General features: G+C 39.6%; 1 protein-coding gene across 1 annotated transcript in view; it reads left to right on the top strand.

Moving 5' to 3' along the window:
* The window catches only part of galnt16 (UDP-N-acetyl-alpha-D-galactosamine:polypeptide N-acetylgalactosaminyltransferase 16), a 103,003-nt gene extending 85,038 nt beyond the window's left edge, over window positions 1-17,965 (top strand). The window contains exons 10-15 of the mRNA XM_066695075.1: window positions 1,512-1,638; window positions 3,541-3,633; window positions 5,747-5,830; window positions 7,248-7,365; window positions 7,743-7,859; window positions 16,267-17,965. Coding sequence (XP_066551172.1) covers window positions 1,512-1,638; window positions 3,541-3,633; window positions 5,747-5,830; window positions 7,248-7,365; window positions 7,743-7,859; window positions 16,267-16,404 — 677 coding nt within the window. The 3' untranslated portion in view covers window positions 16,405-17,965. The remainder of the gene's footprint in view (window positions 1-1,511; window positions 1,639-3,540; window positions 3,634-5,746; window positions 5,831-7,247; window positions 7,366-7,742; window positions 7,860-16,266) is intronic.
* The last annotated feature ends 837 nt before the right edge of the window (window positions 17,966-18,802 follow it).

The following is an 18,802-nucleotide window of genomic DNA, read 5'->3' as shown; positions in this document are numbered from 1 at the left end:
TACTATATGGCTCACACAATGACACAATCCAGGGACAGCAGATGCTTGACAACATGCCACATAATGGCATTTTCCTGGTATGGCATCTCCCTTCTTTTACCTTATTACAGTGGTGGGGAAATTACTTATTTAGTTAACTTGCATACTGTGCAAATCATGCTTCTGACTGCCTGTATGAATACTCTGCCTCCCATGTCTATACAGACAGATGTTTCCCACTCAAGTCTGCTGAGTCTTGTTCACAGACACTATTGTCATTCTTCTCTTTGATTGTAGCTTTACAGTTTATTATTAATCCAATATTACTCTTCGTGTACATGAGCCAGGGATGTGCAATTCCTAACATCCAACACCTGGGACAATTTGCATCCAGGACAACACATTTTACTGATAGTTTGCCCGTCAGAAAAAAAGGTTCCCAAATTGTTACCTAATTTGTTTATTATTATTATTATTATTATTATTATTATTATTATTATTATTATTATTATTATTATTATTATTATTATTATTATTATTGTATCCATGTAGCTGTAGCAAGTGCAGTGTGGAATCAATCTGGAATCATGCTACACTCCATTAATCTCCACCAATCATGTAAGTGTATGATTGGTGGAGATTAGTGGATTGTAACATGACCCTTACTCATTGGTCCCTGTCGCATGTGATACAAAAGTGCTTGCACAGCACTCAACATAGTACCTTGTCATCTAGTTATAGTACCAATTTAAAATCCGATATAAGCAGTTAAAATATTAAGTGGTATCCACATTTTGACAAACTGTGACACAACTTGCAAGCCCATGAATCACATTAGATAGGTTGCAATGTTATTTTGCTAGCTTGTTTAACTTTAGTGTCTGGGGTCGTGTATATTCTGAAGTATCCATATTGGGTCGTACAGTGAAAATGTGAACCAAAAAAAATGCAATCACGCTACATTTTGAAGAAAATTATTTAACCAAAAAGCTTGATAACAAAGAAATGATGTGATGTCAATAGTACATAAACATGTAAGAGGCGGACAAGTATTGATAATCCAGTGTCAAAATTTTCAAACTAAATGGTTGCAATACAGAAACAAAATCAGGGTGCAACAATACACTCACAATATAGTAATACAATTAATCCATGGCACTAAAAAAGTGGCACTACAGCACAGATTAATCAACTTTATTTTTCTGTTGCTTCTAAATGAAGAACAAAAAAAATCTCACTCTTAGAGTCATTCAACTTATTCTTCAATGTTTAAAGTGTGAAAGATTTATTTCACCATCTTGTGAATGTTTATAGCATATTAGGAAAAAAATAAAAAACAGCTATGAATAAAATAAAAGCAAAATCTTAAAGCAAGTCAGATTTGATGAGCTTTTAGTCCCTTATAAAACTTGCTGTTATGACCCTCCAGCATTGAATTAGAAGAACACAGGCCTGGAAACTTTGAGTCCATTCTGCTGTAATAATGCCGCTAGTCTCCTATTTATCTTTCTCTTTATCTCTCTCTCTCTCAGAACTGTCATTCAGAGTGTGGATGTGCGGAGGCAGTCTGGAGATCCTCCCCTGCAGTCGAGTGGGCCACGTCTTCAGGAAACGCCACCCTTACGACTTCCCAGAAGGCAATGCTCTTACCTACATCAAGTGAGTGGCACACAGTGTTCTTCAAAATGACCATAGCCTAGATTGGGACCACTGATGTCTGTGATATGATGCTGGCAAAATTATTAGACAGAAAATAAAGGAGCATCTTAATGAAAACCATATTCTTGGTGATAGTCAACATAGGTTTAGACGAGGCAGATAATTTTTTATCCCATTTTTTTGTATATGCAGCTGCAGCTGTAGATCACGTGAAAGCATATGATATGATATACTTATATTTTCATAGAGCTTTTGATACAGTTCCACACCAAAGACTGATCCTCAAATGTAATATAAGTAGATGGATTATGAACTGGTTGATGTATAAGAAACAGAGGGTGTCTATAAGAGGAGTTGCTGGAGTGAAGTTTTTAGTGTAGTTCCACAGGGATCAGTATTAGGGCTCAGTATGTCGACAGGGATGGTGGCTAGAAAAGACTTAGTCAGAAAACTGGCGGAAGTTCTGGGGCTGGCAAACACTGTATCAAAGGACATTCATAAAGCAGGGTCGGTAAACTAGCAGGAGGTCGGGCGAGCAAGCAAACAGTACTAGAGGAGTAATCCAGAAGGCAAGGTTGAGGAAGGGAAAGCTAAGATCAGTAACTAGAATGCTAACAACAAACAAAAGGCTCAAAAATGCTGCAATAATGACAGGCAAGACTTCACAAAGAAGTCTGTTAACATAGGAGAATGTACACCGATCAGTCATAACATTATGACCACTGACAGGTGAAGTGAATAACACTGATAATCTTGTTATCATGGCACCTGTCAGTGGGTGGGATATATTAGGCAGCAAGTGAAAATTTTGTCCTCAAAGTTGATGTGTTAGAAGCAGGAAAAATGGGCAAGCGTAAGGATCTGAGCGACTTTGACAAGGGCCAAATTGTGATGGCTAGACGACTGGGTCAGAACATCTCCCAAAACTGCAGCTCTTGTGGGGTGTTCCCGGTCTGCAGTGGTCAGTACCTATCAAAAATGGTCCAAGGAAGGAAAAGCAGTGAACCAGCGACAGGGTCATGGGCAGCCAAGGCTCATTGATGCACCTGGGGAGCGAAGGCTGGCCCGTGTGATCTGATCCAACAGACGAGCTACTGTAGCTCAAATTGCTGAAAAAGTTAATGCTGGTTCTGATAGAAAGGTGTCAGAACACACAGTGCATCACAGTTTGTTGCGTATGGGGCTGCATAGCCGCAGACCAGTCAGGGTGCCCATGCTGACCCCTGTCCACTGCCAAAAGCACCTATAATGGGCTCATGAGCATCAGAACTGGACCAGGGAGCAATGGAAGAAGGTGGCCTGGTCTGATGAATCACGAGTTCAAGGTGTTGACTTGGCCTCCAAATTCCCCAGATCTCAATCCAATCGAGCATCTGTGGGATGTGATAGACAAACAAGTCCGATCCATGGAGGCCCCACCTCGCAACTTACAGGACTTAAAGGATCTGCTGCTAACGTCTTGGTGCCAGATACCACAGCACACCTTCAGAGGTCTAGTGGAGTCCATGCACGGGTCAGGGCTGTTGGCAGGTGGTCATAATTTTAGATAGGTAACTGGGGACAGGTGTGTTAAATTGAATGGGGGATGCAAATCAGTTATTCGCTAATAAGGTGTGGGACAGAAAGCCAGGGCAAAGGGGAGAGAAAATGGTAAGACAGGGACATCTGGTGGTGAAATGAGGAAACAATCAAGCAGAAGACAGTACAATATCTCAGGGTATGGAGATACTATAATATGTCTCAACTGATTGCTTTCAACAGGAACTACTCAATGACAGTGCCACTGGAGAAGAGTTGAAGTGACTTGAAGGGAATAGTTTTCTTGTGTTTGTGGAGACAGCCACACTGCTGCCCACCTGTATCAAACTGCCCCTGAGTGTCCTCGTTATGTTATCTGTACAGGAACACCAGGCGTGCAGCTGAGGTCTGGATGGATGAATACAAGCAGTACTATTATGCAGCCCGGCCTTCAGCCCAGGGAAAATCCTTTGGCAGGTCAGTAGAGAGAACATCAGTGAATTCCCTACATACAGTGAGGGAAAAAAGTATTTGATCCCCTGCTGGTTTTGTACGTTTGCCCACTGACAAAGAAATGATCAGTCTATAATTTTAATGGTAGGTGTATTTTAACAGTGAGAGACAGAATAACAACAAAAAAATCCAGAAAAACGTTATAAATTGATGTGCATGTTAATGAGGGAAATAAGTATTTGATCCCCTATCAATCAGCAAGATTTCTGGCTCCCAGGTGTCTTTTATACAGGTAATGAGCTGAAATTAGGAGCACTCTCTTAAAGGGAGTGCTCCTAATCTCAGCTCGTTACCTGTATAAAATACACCTGTCCACAGAAGCAATCAATCAATCAGATTCCAAACTCTCCACCATGGCCAAGACCAAAGAGCTGTCCAAGGATGTCAGGGACAAGATTGTAGACCTACACAAGAACCTCCTTCCCTCAGCCAGGGCATTGAAAATGGGTTGTGGATGGGTATTCCAGCATGACAATGACCCAAAACACACAGCCAAGGCAACAAAGGAGTGGCTCAAGAAGAAGCACATTAAGGTCCTGGAGTGGCCTAGCCAGTCTCCAGACCTTAATCACATAGAAAATCTGTGGAGGGAGCTGAAGGTTCGAGTTGCCAAACGTCAGCCTTGAAACATTAATGACTTGGGAGAGGATCTGCAAAGAGGAGTGGGACAAAATCCCCCCTGAGATGTGTGCAAACCTTGTGGCCAACTACAAGAAACGTCTGACCTCTGTGATTGCCAACAAGGGTTTTGCCACCAAGTACTAAGTCGAAGGGGTCAAATACTTATTTCCCTCATTAACATGCAAATCAATTTATAACTTTTTTGAAATGAGTTTTTCTGGATTTTTTTGTTGTTATTCTGTCCCTCACTATTAAAATACACCTACCATTAAAATTATAGACTGATCATTTATTTGTCAGTGGGCAAACGTACAAAATCAGCAGGGGATCAAATACTTTTTTCCCTCACTGTAGTTAAAGTGAGGGTCCCCAACCCCTCAGCTCAAGCAATCCTAACTGAATGGGAACAAGGGAACTAAAGATCAGCTGGAATCATTGCATAGGATAATGGAAAGTTTGTGGTGGAACAACCATGAGTTTGACTTTGATCTGAAGTTTGACCCTTTGTTTGGACACTGTTCTTCTGCAACTCCGGATATCCACTTCAACCACTGATGCAAGTCATTTCTTAATCCAAGGTATTTAGTTGTCTTATGCTATTCTCTTAATTAATTGTATTACTTAATTTAACACAGAGCAGCATTTACAGTTCAGTCGACTAGGTGATAGAACATCACTTGCTATGTAGACTGCACTAGCCCTGAAAGATTCCTCTACACCTTCATTCTGGCAGTTTGATCAGTTTTGATTTTCAGTGGCTGTGTTTACATGCTGGGAACTTAAGTCAAGATAGTAGAGGTAGTTATGGCTGCTTAAAGTTACAATAATTGTGGTTTATGTTTGAATACAAATTAAACACCAACACAACAGTACTTATTCATCTACAGCAGGAATTGTTAAATGAACACAGTATTAACCAATACACTAAAGTTGCAATCCATCTTTAAAGTTGTCATGACACTACCTTTAATGGCATGGCCATTTTTACCAGCCATTGAAGTTATTAATACGAAGAGAAGACCCATCTGGATTTCAATAAAATAAACATTTACTTTCATTATCATTGATCCAGAATGTGAACATTTTATGTTGTTACAATCATGTTAATGTAGTCTGTGTTTTTTCCCTTTCTTTGTCTGTCAATCTCCCTCTCTCCCTCTTCATTTCTCTCTTCCTCCCTTGCCCATCTCTATATATATCTCCCACTCTCTTTCTCCCTCTATCTACCACCACTTGTCTTTCTCTTTTTCCTTGTCCATTTTCCTTCCCTCTCTCTCACTCCATCTCTGTCCCTGTCTATCGTTCTCTCCCTCTGCCTCTTTCCTTCTCTTTCCACCCCTTTCTCTGTTTGTTTCTCCCTCTCTCCTTCCCTCCCTCTCTCCCCCTCTTCCTACCTTCTGTCTTTCTCTCACTATTTCTGTCTCTCTCTTCTTTTCTGTCCTGTTGCTTTGCACAGTATTTCTGAGCGCTTGGAGCTTCGTCGCAGGCTGAACTGTAATTCCTTTCGCTGGTACCTGGACAACGTCTACCCTGAGCTCAAGTGAGTCTCTCCAACACCTTCCAATACAAGAAGGATAGATCCAAGTAAAATCAGAACTTTTCAGCTTTCATAAACACTTGTTTTCCTCCTAATTTTCTCTACATAAGTAGGAATACATAGTTAATCTTTAGTGAAAACTTTCTGTGGCTTTAAGAAACAAATCAATCATTTTTTATTTGTATAGCACCCTTCGCATGGTAGCTACAGAGCGTATTACAGATTGATAAACAGATATCAACAAAATAAATAAACAAACAAACAAATAAATAAATAAACCATAAAAAATCATAAAATAAAATAAACTATTTGGCACGAGAAAAACAAAAACCCCTATGGATGGCAGATTGTTGTACGACAAAATAAATCTCTGGGGTTCCACGGCTTAAAGTCTAGTACTAATGGTTGTCTCCCCTCCAGGCAGTCTAACTCTATGTTACAGCAGCAAAAATATTAGTAATGTCTTTAACGGTGCTGCTTGGCTGTGGTCTTCCCTCTGGTGGGAGCCTTTTGCCAGCTCTTAAAAATAAATGGATAATGTGTCAATGGTCACCTGCTAATAAATCTCTCTTACTAGAATGAATAGTACACCTGAGATATTAAGTGTAGTTGTCATAACTGTAACTGTAAACTTTAGTAACTGAATCATTAGTATCAAGGTATAGTTTACATTTGATCTGAATGGGGCTTCTTTACAGGCTCTCTGTGGACAGAATTGTTTTAATTGTGTCTGTTTTTAATATTTTACTTTATTTTCTCTGTGTTCCTATTTGATCTATGATATCTGTTGTTTTCATGTATTTTTCTGGCCCATTTTCCCCCTTGTTTTCTGCCAACAGGATGTCTTACTATATAATATTAGTCTGACAGTATATAACACACATAAATATTTCATTGCATTGTTTCCCTGTGTGTTTCCAAGTGTACGCTTCTGTCTCTGCTCAGGATAGTTTTATGGTGTTGAATCTCTGATGAGGCAGAAGGCTTTTGCAGCAACATGGGAGCTATGGTATAACTGGCTCCCTCTTGCTCTTATTTTCAAAAGTTTGGTGTTTATGCTTACAATAATTACAAAATGTTTAGCTTTTGACTTTGATGTGTTCCCTACCCTTCCAGAAGACCAACTGGTTATAAAAAGATAAATATTTATATCTCTGTAATCATTCAGAGGGAAAATCAACTTGGACTAACTTGACATGTGCATGCTGTTATATATGCGCGACAGCTTTGAAAAGCGATTCTTTAAGTATGTAAGAAAGGATTTCAAAATAGAAACAATTTTGTTGAATAAATTGAACCTGACAAGCCTGATGACATCTTCAAAATTACTGGAATGCCAAAGATTAAAAAATACATTTGAAAGCCACACAGTCTGTGCATAGGTGTTTTGCTGAAGAAATTGATTCCCTTTGCTACCTAGGATCCCAGAAAGGGAGCCTGTGTCCAGCGTGCTGCGGCAGAGTGGGTTGTGCCTGGAATCCAGGGGCCTGGACAGCCTGGGGGTGGGTGAGTGTAAGGGGAGTCCCCCCCTCGCTCAGGTAAGAACATTACTCCTACAGTTGATCTGCGTAGCCACACAATATCCCTATAAACATGCCTATGCAGATTATCCCACTGAAATTAAAATAACCTTTTTCACCACTGGTGGAATATTTCACTCTCTGTATCTCATATTTTCTTGTAGTCATGAAATTAGATTGCTTTAGATGTTGGACACTTTAAAATAACTTAAAGTTGTGATCTAGAACAGATAAGGTAAACAAGTGACACACAATTCTAATATGAATAAGGACATTCAGTTTTTAGTGTGATTTATTTTATTTTATGAATTACTGCTTAACAGACCTTAAATGAACCTTCTCAGTTCTCAGGCTCTCAGCCAATCACACATCTTGTCTCTTTTCTCTCTCTGCAGAGGTGGGTTCTCACAGAGCCCCTGATTCGACAACAGGACCACTGCCTCGCCATCACTGCCTTCTCCTCTGGGTCAAAGGTCAAGCTGGAGCCCTGCAATCAGAGGGATGGTAGACAGGTAACCACATGCCCCCCACCCCCATTGGCCAGGCTAGTCTAAGAAATACTCATCCAATTAAAGCAATAGCCCAACCTATAGCTGCAGATTGGATTATGCTCTGATAATACTGTGATTACTATTACCACTGCCCTCTGCTAGCAAGGTTGTGTGATTCTAACATTACTATCAAAGATCCTCTATTTCAACAAGATAGTCATCTCCCCCTTTTCTTCCATCTTTGAGACGCAGTGCATTATGGGAGTAACAAAGCGTTCCGGTGGCGCTTTTCTGCTTATCTATATAATGGCAAACCTGCCTCATTTCATAGTAATTTTTTAACAGAATGCACACAAGCATGGATTGTATTACAGACACCCCTTCTTAACATATACAAGTTATTATTTCAACCATCAATGTTTTCACCTGGCCTGACGAATGCTTTATCCCCGAAGTGCTATCTAGTAACCGAGAATGCTGAGGCAGAGATCCTCAATCTAGGAGGCATGGTTTTTTCAAGACAAGTGACAGAGATTGGTGGCAATTAAAAAAATAATAGATAGCAGGTGTATTATTATTATCATTGTAAGTAGTAATAGAAGTCATGTTACAAATGCCACAAAGGTGTTCGGTATTTAATTGTGGCAACACAACCAATACAAATAAGAAAATCTCTTTTCCATTCTCCACTGGATTATATTCAGTTTACTTCATAAATAATAAAAAAAAACACTTCCCAGACATTAATATTACTGATATTATCAATTTATTATCAATGACAATATTATTATTATTATTATTATTATTATTATTATTATTATTATTATTATAATTATAATAATAATAATAATAATAATAATAATAATAATAATAATAATAATAATAATAATAATAATCCACACAATCTCTCTTACATTTTGAGTTGCTGTCAATCTGTAATCCATATCGCAACCAAACCAGGCATTCAGGCTTGATGCATGCTCAAGAATATTCATAAAGGCAGCTACTAGAGACAACACTTTGGCCATAAAGAGTTCTTGTCAAAACATAACATTCAAACTTCGAATTTAATGCAAACAATTTGTTTCTGAGCCAGAAATCAAGACAAATCGGCTTAAAGTGTATCACTAATCCTACTTCATTCTCATAGACAGGAACAGAATAGCCAACAAAACAAACATTGATGAATAGTATCAATTCCTTTTACAACATCAAATCTCCCTTAATTTGCCTTTGCAGTATGACAACCAGCAATCAGCCAAAGAGGAGCTGTGTGTATATGTTTGTGTGTGAGTGTGTGTGTGTGCATCCTTGGTGTTCTTGGCTCCTTGTTGAGCAATGAGCTCCTGGAGATTTTAAAAAGGATGAACAGATTCTAAGTTGACAGAGAATACCAAAAACATCAGCAGTTTTTCTTTTCTTTTTTATTTTACTGGTACTTATAATAAAATGTTAGTTTGGTCAATAAAATCGTTTTATACAGTTCACTTTACCATCAGTATATAAATATTACACTTTATTTAAAACAGAAACAAACAGCATTTATTAATGGAAATGAATGGGGTCATTACATTAAAAACTAGTAATGTATATCAATTAAAATGAACCAGTATTTGTCAAAAAAACATTACGAGTACAATTTTGTGCAATAATATATTAAGAACATAATTTTGGCAAATTGTATCATTCCAAATAAATCTATCAAATATACCATTTCATTGTTTGAATTCAATCTTCATCCCACTAATTTAAAAGGGATAAGTAGAATCAAATTTGGCAGCAAATCATTAAATACTCCATTGTATCTTGATTCCAGTAGAAGCATGATCAACTATTTCAATCATCCTTGAGTTTCTGAAAGAAATTGGTAAGAGAAATATTAGACTGCATCCTGTGTCCATCTATCACTTCAGACAGAAGTCAGTTCTAGGAAAGTGTACACCCAAAAAAACATTACTATTTTATTTCACAATATTGTTGTCAACTATTCTGGCCTAGGTCTGATCCATCAAGCCACGCCAAAAGTGGCATAACAAACCTTTGCTTTGTGTAATGGCCATTTTCATTAGTAGAGGGACTTATTTTTATTGATGTGTGCACAGGGGGAAGTGGCAGCATTGAACATTATGTTAACGTTCTTCCAATCAAGTTTCTGGGTTTGTGTGCTGTCCAAGTGAGATTTAAGCCAGAATATTTTTTTCTGAACACAGCCCGAAGGATACAGGGAATTTTAATCACTTATAGGAGTAGCAAATTGTAGAAAAGATTGAACATTGAATCTATATAAATAAATAAACTTTTTTCTTGCAGTTGATGGAGATTTGTGGGATGCACATCCAGGGCATGAAGCTCCCGTTCCACCACATCCCAAAGATGCTCTATTGGGTTGAGATCTGGTGATTGTGGGGGCCAGTTTAGTACAGTGAACTCATTGTCATGTTCAAGAAACCAATTTAAAATGATTCGACCTTTGTGACATGGTGCATTATCCTGCTGGAAGTAGCCATCAGAGGATCGGTACATGGTGGTCATAAAGGGATGGACATGGTCAGAAACAATGCTCAGGTAGGCCGTGGCATTTAAACGATGCCCAATTGGCACTAAGGGGCCTAAAGTGTGCCAAGAAAACATCCCCCACACCATTACACCACCACCACCAGCCTGCACAGTGGTAACAAGGCATGATGGATCCATGTTCTCATTCTGTTTACGCCAAATTCTGACCATCTGAATGTCTCAACAGAAATCGAGACTCATCAGACCAGGCAACATTTTTCCAGTCTTCAACTGTCCAATTTTAGTGAGCTTGTGCAAATTGTAGCCTAAAGGATTATTAGGAACACCTGTTCAATTTCTCATTAATGCAATTATCTAACCAACCAATCACATGGCAGTTGCTTCAATGCATTTAGGGGTGTGGTCCTGGTCAAGACAATCTCCTGAACTCCAAACTGAATGTCTGAATGGGAAAGAAAGGTGATTTAAGCAATTTTGAGCGTGGCATGGTTGTTGGTGCCAGACGGGCCGGTCTGAGTATTTCACAATCTGCTCAGTTACTGGGATTTTCAAGCACAACCATTTCTAGGGTTTACAAAGAATGGTGTGAAAAGGGAAAAACATCCAGTATGCGGCAGTCCTGTGGGCGAAAATGCCTTGTTGATGCTAGAGGTCAGAGGAGAATGGGCCGACTGATTCAAGCTGATAGAAGAGCAACTTTGACTGAAATAACCACTCGTTACAACTGAGGTATGCAGCAAAGCATTTGTGAAGCCACAACACGTACAACCTTGAGGCGGATGGACTACAACAGCAGAAGAACCCACCGGGTACCACTCATCTCCACTACAAATAGGAAAAAGAGGCTACAATTTGCACAAGCTCACTAAAATTGGACAGTTGAAGACTGGAAAAATGTTGCCTGGTCTGATGAGTCTCGATTTCTGTTGAGACATTCAGATGGTAGAGTCAGAATTTGGCGTAAACAGAATGAGAACATGGATCCATCATGCCTTGTTACCACTGTGCAGGCTGGTGGTGGTGGTGTAATGGTGTTGGGGATGTTTACTTGGCACACTTTAGGCCCCTTAGTGCCAATTGGGCATCGTTTAAATGCCACGGCCTACCTGAGCATTGTTTATGACCATGTCCATCCCTTTAAGACCACCATGTACCCATCCTCTGATGGCTACATCCAGCAGGATAATGCACCATGTCACAAAGGTTGAATCATTTCAAATTGGTTTCTTGAACATGACAATGAGTTCACTGTACTAAACTGGCCCCCACAGTCACCAGATCTCAACCCAATAGAGCATCTTTGGGATGTGGTGGAACGGGAGCTTCGTGCCCTGGATGTGCATCCCACAAATCTCCATCAACTGCAAGATGGTATCCTATCAATATGGGCCAACATTTCTAAAGAATGCTTTCAGCACCTTGTTGAATCAATGCCATGTAGAATTAAGGCAGTTCTGAAGGCGAAAGGGGGTCAAACACAGTATTAGTATGGTGTTCCTAATAATCCTTTAGGTGAGTGTATATATAGTAACACAGTGTGGGGCAGAGGTATAGAAGACAGATATATCCCTGCACGTGTCTTTCATTCTTTGGCTGCTACAGTGAGGGAAAAAAGTATTTGATCCCCTGCTGATTTTGTACGTTTGCCCACTGACAAAGCAATGATCAGTCTATAATTTTAATGGTAGGTGTATTTTAACAGTCAGAGACAGATAAACAACAATAAAATCCAGAAAAACACATTTAAAAAAAGTTATAAATTGATTTGCATGTTAATGAGGGAAATAAGTATTTGACCCCTTCGACTTAGTACTTGGTGGCAAAACACTTGTTGGCAATCACAGAGGTCAGACATTTCTTGTAGTTGGTCACCAGGTTTGCACACATCTCAGGAGGGATTTTGTCCCACTCCTCTTTGCAGATCCTCTCCAAGTCATCAAGGTTCGAGGCTGATGTTTGGCAACTCGAAACTTCAGCTCCCTCCTCAGATTTTCTATGGGATTAAGGTCTGGAGACCGGCTAGGCCACTCCAGGACCTTAATGTGCTTCTTCTTGAGCCACTCCTTTGTTGCCTTGGCTGTGTGTTTTGGGTCATTATCATGCTGGAATACCCATCCACGACCTATTTTCAATGCCCTGGCTGAGGGAAGGAGGTTCTCACCCAAGATTTGATAGTGCATGGCCCCGTCCATCGTCCCTTTGATGTAGTGCAGTTGTCCTGTCCCCTTAGCATAAAAACACCCCCAAAGCATAATGTTTCCACCTCCATGTTTGACGGTGGGGATGGTGTTCTTGGGGTCATTCCTCCTCCTCCAAATACGGCGAGTTGAGTTGATGCCAAAGAGCTCGATTTTGATCTCATCTGTCACCCAGTTCTCCTCTGAATCATTCAGATGTTCATTGGCAAACTTCAGATGGGCCTGTACATGAGCTTTCTTGAGCAGGGGGACCTTGCGGGCGCTGCAGAATTTTAGTCCTTCACGGCGTAGTGTGTTACCAATTGTTTTCTTGGTGACTATGGTCCCAGCTGCCTTGAGATCATTAACAAGATCTTCCCATGTAGTTCTGGGCTGATTCCTCACCGTTCTCATGATCATGAATCTCCATGAGGTGAGATCTTATATGGAGCCCCCGACCGAGGGAGACTGACAGTTATTTTGTATTTCTTCCATTTGCGAATAATCGCACAAACTGTTGTTACCTTCTCACCAAGCTGCTTTGCGATGGTCTTGTAGCCCATTCCAGCATTATGTAGGTCTACAATCTTGTCCCTGACAGCTCTTTGGTCTTGGCCATGGTGGAGAGTTTGGAATCTGATTGATTGATTGGTTCTATGACAGGTGTCTTTTATACAGGTAACGAGCTGAGATTAGGAGCACTCCCTTTAAGAGAGTGCTCCTAATTTCAGCTCGTTACCTGTATAAAAGACACCTGGGAGCCAGAAATCTTGCTGATTGATAGGGGATCAAATACTTATTTCCCTCATTAACATGCAAATCAATTTATAACTTTTTTGAAATATGTTTTGTTTTATTTTTTTGTTGTTATTCTGTCTCTGACTGTTAAAATAAACCTTCCATTAAAATGATAGACTGATCATTTCTTTGTCAGTGGGCAAACGTACAAAATCAGCAGGGGATCAAATACTTTTTTCCCTCACTTTATTCCTACAAACACAGGGAAAAAACTACATTGCCCACAAACCCCAGCACTCATACACACACAAATTAACAGACACACACATTTTGATATATACATACACACATATTAGCACATATTTAGCACTTCTTGTCTGCATTTGTTAGTATATTTACCTATGCACGTCTGTAATCGTATTTTCATTAATTTGTAATTGTTTACTGTTTGCACTTTTGTATTGCACTTGCTGGATAAGGGTTTCTTCCAGGGAAGCAATAGTAATAATAATAATAATAATAATAATAATAATAATAATTATAATTATAATTATAATAATTATAATTATTATAATAATAACAGAAACACACACTGATGCACAGTTACACGCACATGGTGACAGTCTTGTACATAAAGACATTTTAATAATGGGGAAGAAGTTTGAGAGAAAAATTAAAACATGCATTCTATTTTAATTACATCTACATGTACATTACAACCTTGCTATTTTACTTTTCTCTTGGCCTCAATTTCTTGTCACCGTATAAAGTGTAAACCCACCAAATTTACTTTCATATGGTGTCTGAAACAATAACAGGGTAGTGTAACTTGGTGTTATTCATTACTGTACATCCAACATAATTTAGAACAGATATTTGTATATAGAGACAGATGATTTTCTGTAATGAAATATTCAGATTAAATCAAGATGTCTTGAACAGTCGGAACTAATGACTTGAAGTGACTCGAGGCAGATAGGTGACTCGACTCAACTCAACAAATTCAGTGACTTGACTCGACTCAAGCTTGGCATGCCACTGACTCAACTGGAGTCTTTACTCCTAAATGACTCCACTCGACTTGACTCGAGACCCAGTTTTAGTGACTTGGTTCCAACTCTGCTTCAAGAAAGATATCGCTGCTCTAGAGACAGTTCAGAGGAGAGCAACCAGACTTATTCCAGGTTTGAAGGGAATGTCCTACTCGGAGAGACTGAGGAACCGAACCTTTTCACCCTGGAACAGAGGAGACTACGTGGGGACTTGATTCAAGTCTTCAAAATCATGAAAGGCATCGACCACATCAAGCCAGAGGAGCTTTTCCAGATCAGCAAGAACACCTAGGGACACAAATGGAAACTGGGCTTCAAGGCATTCAAGACGGAAAACAGGAGACGCTTCTTCACACAGAGAGTTGTCACAATCTGGAACGAACTCCCCAGCGATGTGGTAGATGCTGAAAGTTTGGGAACATTTAAAAATAGACTGGATAGGATCCTTGGATCACTTAGATATTAATGGACACCAAACGAGCACGATGGGTCGAATGTCCTCCTCTCGTTTGTAAACTTTCTTATGTTCTTATGTAACATATTTCCCTCTTTGCTTTCCTGATCCCTTTCTTAATATTGCTTTGCAGCTCAATATATTATTTGTATTTAGTTTAATCTCTATCTCTTTTGTATGCTCTATACAGCATTTTTTCTCTTTTTTTTGTCTATTAAACCATTTTGGTCCTCAATTTGCTAAGTTTAGGTACACATTTCTTCTGAGCCTGCTTCATTATACTACGCTATTAAAAGGAAAAATTGAGAAAATAGAACCTTACTCTTAGCTGACAAGTTCAGATTCAAAGTAGAGTTAAACTCACTCCTAATGAGATGGATGGGCCTGTACGTTCTTTCATAAACTAAAATATATATATTTTTTTTTAATTATGATTTTTTTTTTTTGAGGGAAGAGATTTTGCTCTGGACCCCCTAGCGCCTCCTCACGGACCCCTGGGGGGTCATGGACCCCAGTTTTGGAACGGCATGTTCTTTCTCTGGTTGGTGGCCTGACAAATTGAGAAAGCAGTCATTTACCATCTCAACCATTTCTATTACTGCCTCTGTAGCCCCAACTGGGCTTTCCCAGTCTATGTTTGGGAAATTTAAATCCCCCATTATAACAGTCACATCTTTTACATTTACGTCCTTGACATTGAAATACACACATTCAATAACACATGCATTCAAATTACAAATGCAGGCTAAAATCTGAAACCTTCTGATTTTGCATGGAAGCCGAAAAGTTGCATGCGTCTTCTAGTTATTATTATTCTTGCACTTCTGTTTTGTGAATTACATATGTATTTTTAACAAATTTAACTTGACCTGGGTAAAGAGATCTGCTAATAAACAAATAAGTAATTGTTTTTAAAAAAAATGTATTTCAGTGGACATGTGCTTTGTTTTGTATGTCCTGAAAAATCATGTTGTTGGAAACCGCAATTCCAATTTGGGTGAAAACTGAGAAAAATATTGGAGGATTCACAATTTAAAACTTCCTTATCCAGTAAAAGTCTCACTTCATTATGTGCTTTTAACATGTATTCACGATCCATTGTGGTGTTCCTTCCTTCGATGGATCATAATGAAGGGTTAGATAATTAGATAACTGTGGAGTTTCAGTGTACTCGACATGGACAGATACATAACATTTTCAGTGGTAGCAGGGTCAGAGGTCTTGTCTCCATTCTTGAATAGAGCATAATGCAAACTAAGCCACCGTTGTATGAAAAACAATACAAAAAATCCCTAACAGCTTAACACAATAATGGTTGAAATTGACTGTGCTGTAAATTGCTTTGAAAGCTGGGAAAAGGAGAGGTCTGGGCTACGTAAATTAAATCAATGTTTATTATTTTTAATGTATTTCTGAGCTACACTTGAATGATGGTGTTTCTCCTGTTTCTAACAGAAGCTGTTCTTTTCCCTCTTGATTTCTTCCCTCAGAAATGGAAACCCAAAGGCTCATCTCTCCAGCACCAAGTGAGCGGTCTGTGTCTGGACAGCCAACCTGGCACTGTGGTTATCAGCCAGTGTCGCCCCCAGCTAGCCAGCCAAAACTGGGAGCCACAGTCCATTCTATGAGAACAACGCTGGAGGGAGGGGCTGGGATGGGGGAAGGGGAGGGTGTGCTGAGAGCAGGGGGAATAGGGGGGAGCCAAAGGAGAAGAGATGTTTACTAGGCATTATGAGCCATATAGGTTGAGGCCAGACAAAATCTGATTGGTAAAAAATGAGCTTGTTTTCTCATCCTCACTGGTTCAATGTCTTTGCTAGACTTTTGGCCAAAATCTTATGGTTATTAGGGACAGGGAGTATCCAACTAACTCCTAGAGGGGAAGAATGCCTGCTACTGTACAGTCCAAAGTTAAATTGTCTACTGTGCAGCAGGTACAAATCAGCTTGAAATACAAAATCCTGAGTAAACCAGTGCATTTCTTTAACAAGGAAGGGGCAAACATAGAGAGCCTACACTAGACTGCTCCCAAGTGTACCTGCTGTGGTTTGAGGTAAGAGCGACATCTGCAATGAAAAAGGCAGAGTTATCATTTTTCGGGTAACTGGCTGATCATGTCTATGGATTATGTTCTGAGTATATTTCGTTATTTCATTGCTGATATTGACATTGAATGGCACTCAGATTAGAGAGATAGCGCCCCCCTACAGAAAGTGAAGAAGCCTGGCTTTCATGGAAAAATTACTGGAGTTGTACTTTCCAATGTTGGTTTTAATTTAAATACAATGCTTGTCTTGCAGCTCCCAGATTGTAAAAGCCTCTGCCAGGAGCGTAGGCGTAGGTTTGGGGGGGGCATTCTTGAGAGAACATTTAATTGTTCCCCCCAATAATGTATGCCCGACCCCATATTCACAGCATACCCCCCAATTCTAAAACAAAACCTACACCCCTGGCCTATAGCCATCCTATAGCCTGGATCGAGGTCTAAAGTTCCCATTGGGTATCAGGTAATTTGCCAAGTGCTGCTAGGACAGAGTGGGCGGACATTGGCTCGATAATCCTCAGGTCATCACTCTCTGACCCTGTGGTTTCTTAGGTGCCTGCAGGTTCAGACTGTGAACAGTTTCCAGCTGCATTACATCCTCAGTAAAATCTGCGATGTAAGCGTTCTGTGCTTGCACAATGAAGAAACTGCGGTTGGCTTTAACAAGGTACATTTGGGAGGACATGTCTGTGTCATCCCTCCTGAAGAAGCATCCTGATGGTGAATCGGCCAAGTAGCAATTCCAGTTGAAGATTCCAGTATTTTTTATGATGTTAAATCAATCTATGCTTGTATAGAGTGGATGATCGTAATTTCCTACATTCCTGTTCAGCTGAGGCGTAAACCCTTTGCTAGCAGAGTGTGGGTTAGGAAACTGCATTCACTACAGTATATTTCCTCCTTTTCACTTTGTAAGAGGATACCAGGCAGTCAATGGCTCATCAGTGGAATTCGAGTGATCCACTGTGGTGGGAGGGTGTGGGTGTGTGCAGAGTAATTCTAGGAACTTGAACAGGGGTGTATTATTTATTTTGCATGAGATTTCATTCAAGCCACAAACAGTGCGAGGTTCCACCCCAGATAATGTATTTTTTTTTTCTTTTTTAAATGTGTAAATATTTGAATAAAGACTAAATTACCCAGGATTCTGACAGAACAATCATTTAAACAATTGAAATAAAGGGACTTGGCTTCAGGTTGCTTACAAATCTAATGTGTTTCTAAATGTCCTCTACTGCACTGCTCAGTGACCCCAGCCATACCAAATTCTGCTTCCTGGATTAAATATCCTGTTATCTTGGGTTTAAACTAAAACATATTAACATATATTAGCTTATGTTGATAATGCGGTAGGTCTTTAGATATCTTAAGGGAACCTAACCTGCTTTATTTTAATTTAATTTGATATCTTCCTAATTCCTCTAGTAAGATTGTCCCATGTGTAAGAAATGTGATGTGTAAGGACTCCACAGGACCACAGCGAATCAATAAGATGTTTATTGTATAATGGTAATTAAATAATATAAAGAAACAGGTGACGGAGATACAGAGGATCTTGGGGGATCTTGACTTGGCCATTGCAGAACATTCCACTTCTTCGCCTTAAAAAAGTCTTGGGTTGCTTTCGCAGAATGCATCAGGTCATTGTCCATCTGCATTGTGAATCGCTGTCCAATGATTTTTTAAGCATATGTCTGAATCTGAGCAGATAATATAGCCCTAAACAATTCAGAATTCATCCTGCTGCTTTTGTCATAATCATTAAATACAGTTCCTGCCCTTCTCCATACTTTTCTCTTCCCATCATTCTGGTACAAGTTGATCTTTGTTCCAGAATTTTACAGGGTTCTTTAGATCCTGTTTTTGGGGCTTTCCAATGGTTTACATATTGTGGTAAACTCTCTGTATTTACTCTGGTGAAGTCTTCTCTTGATTGTTGACTTTGACACAGATACCTCCTGGAGGGTATTCTTGATCTGGCC

The sequence above is a fragment of the Amia ocellicauda genome, chromosome 21, assembly GCF_036373705.1.
Source record: "Amia ocellicauda isolate fAmiCal2 chromosome 21, fAmiCal2.hap1, whole genome shotgun sequence".
NCBI lineage: Eukaryota > Metazoa > Chordata > Actinopteri > Amiiformes > Amiidae > Amia > Amia ocellicauda.
This window is presented reverse-complemented; position numbering and strand designations above follow the sequence as displayed.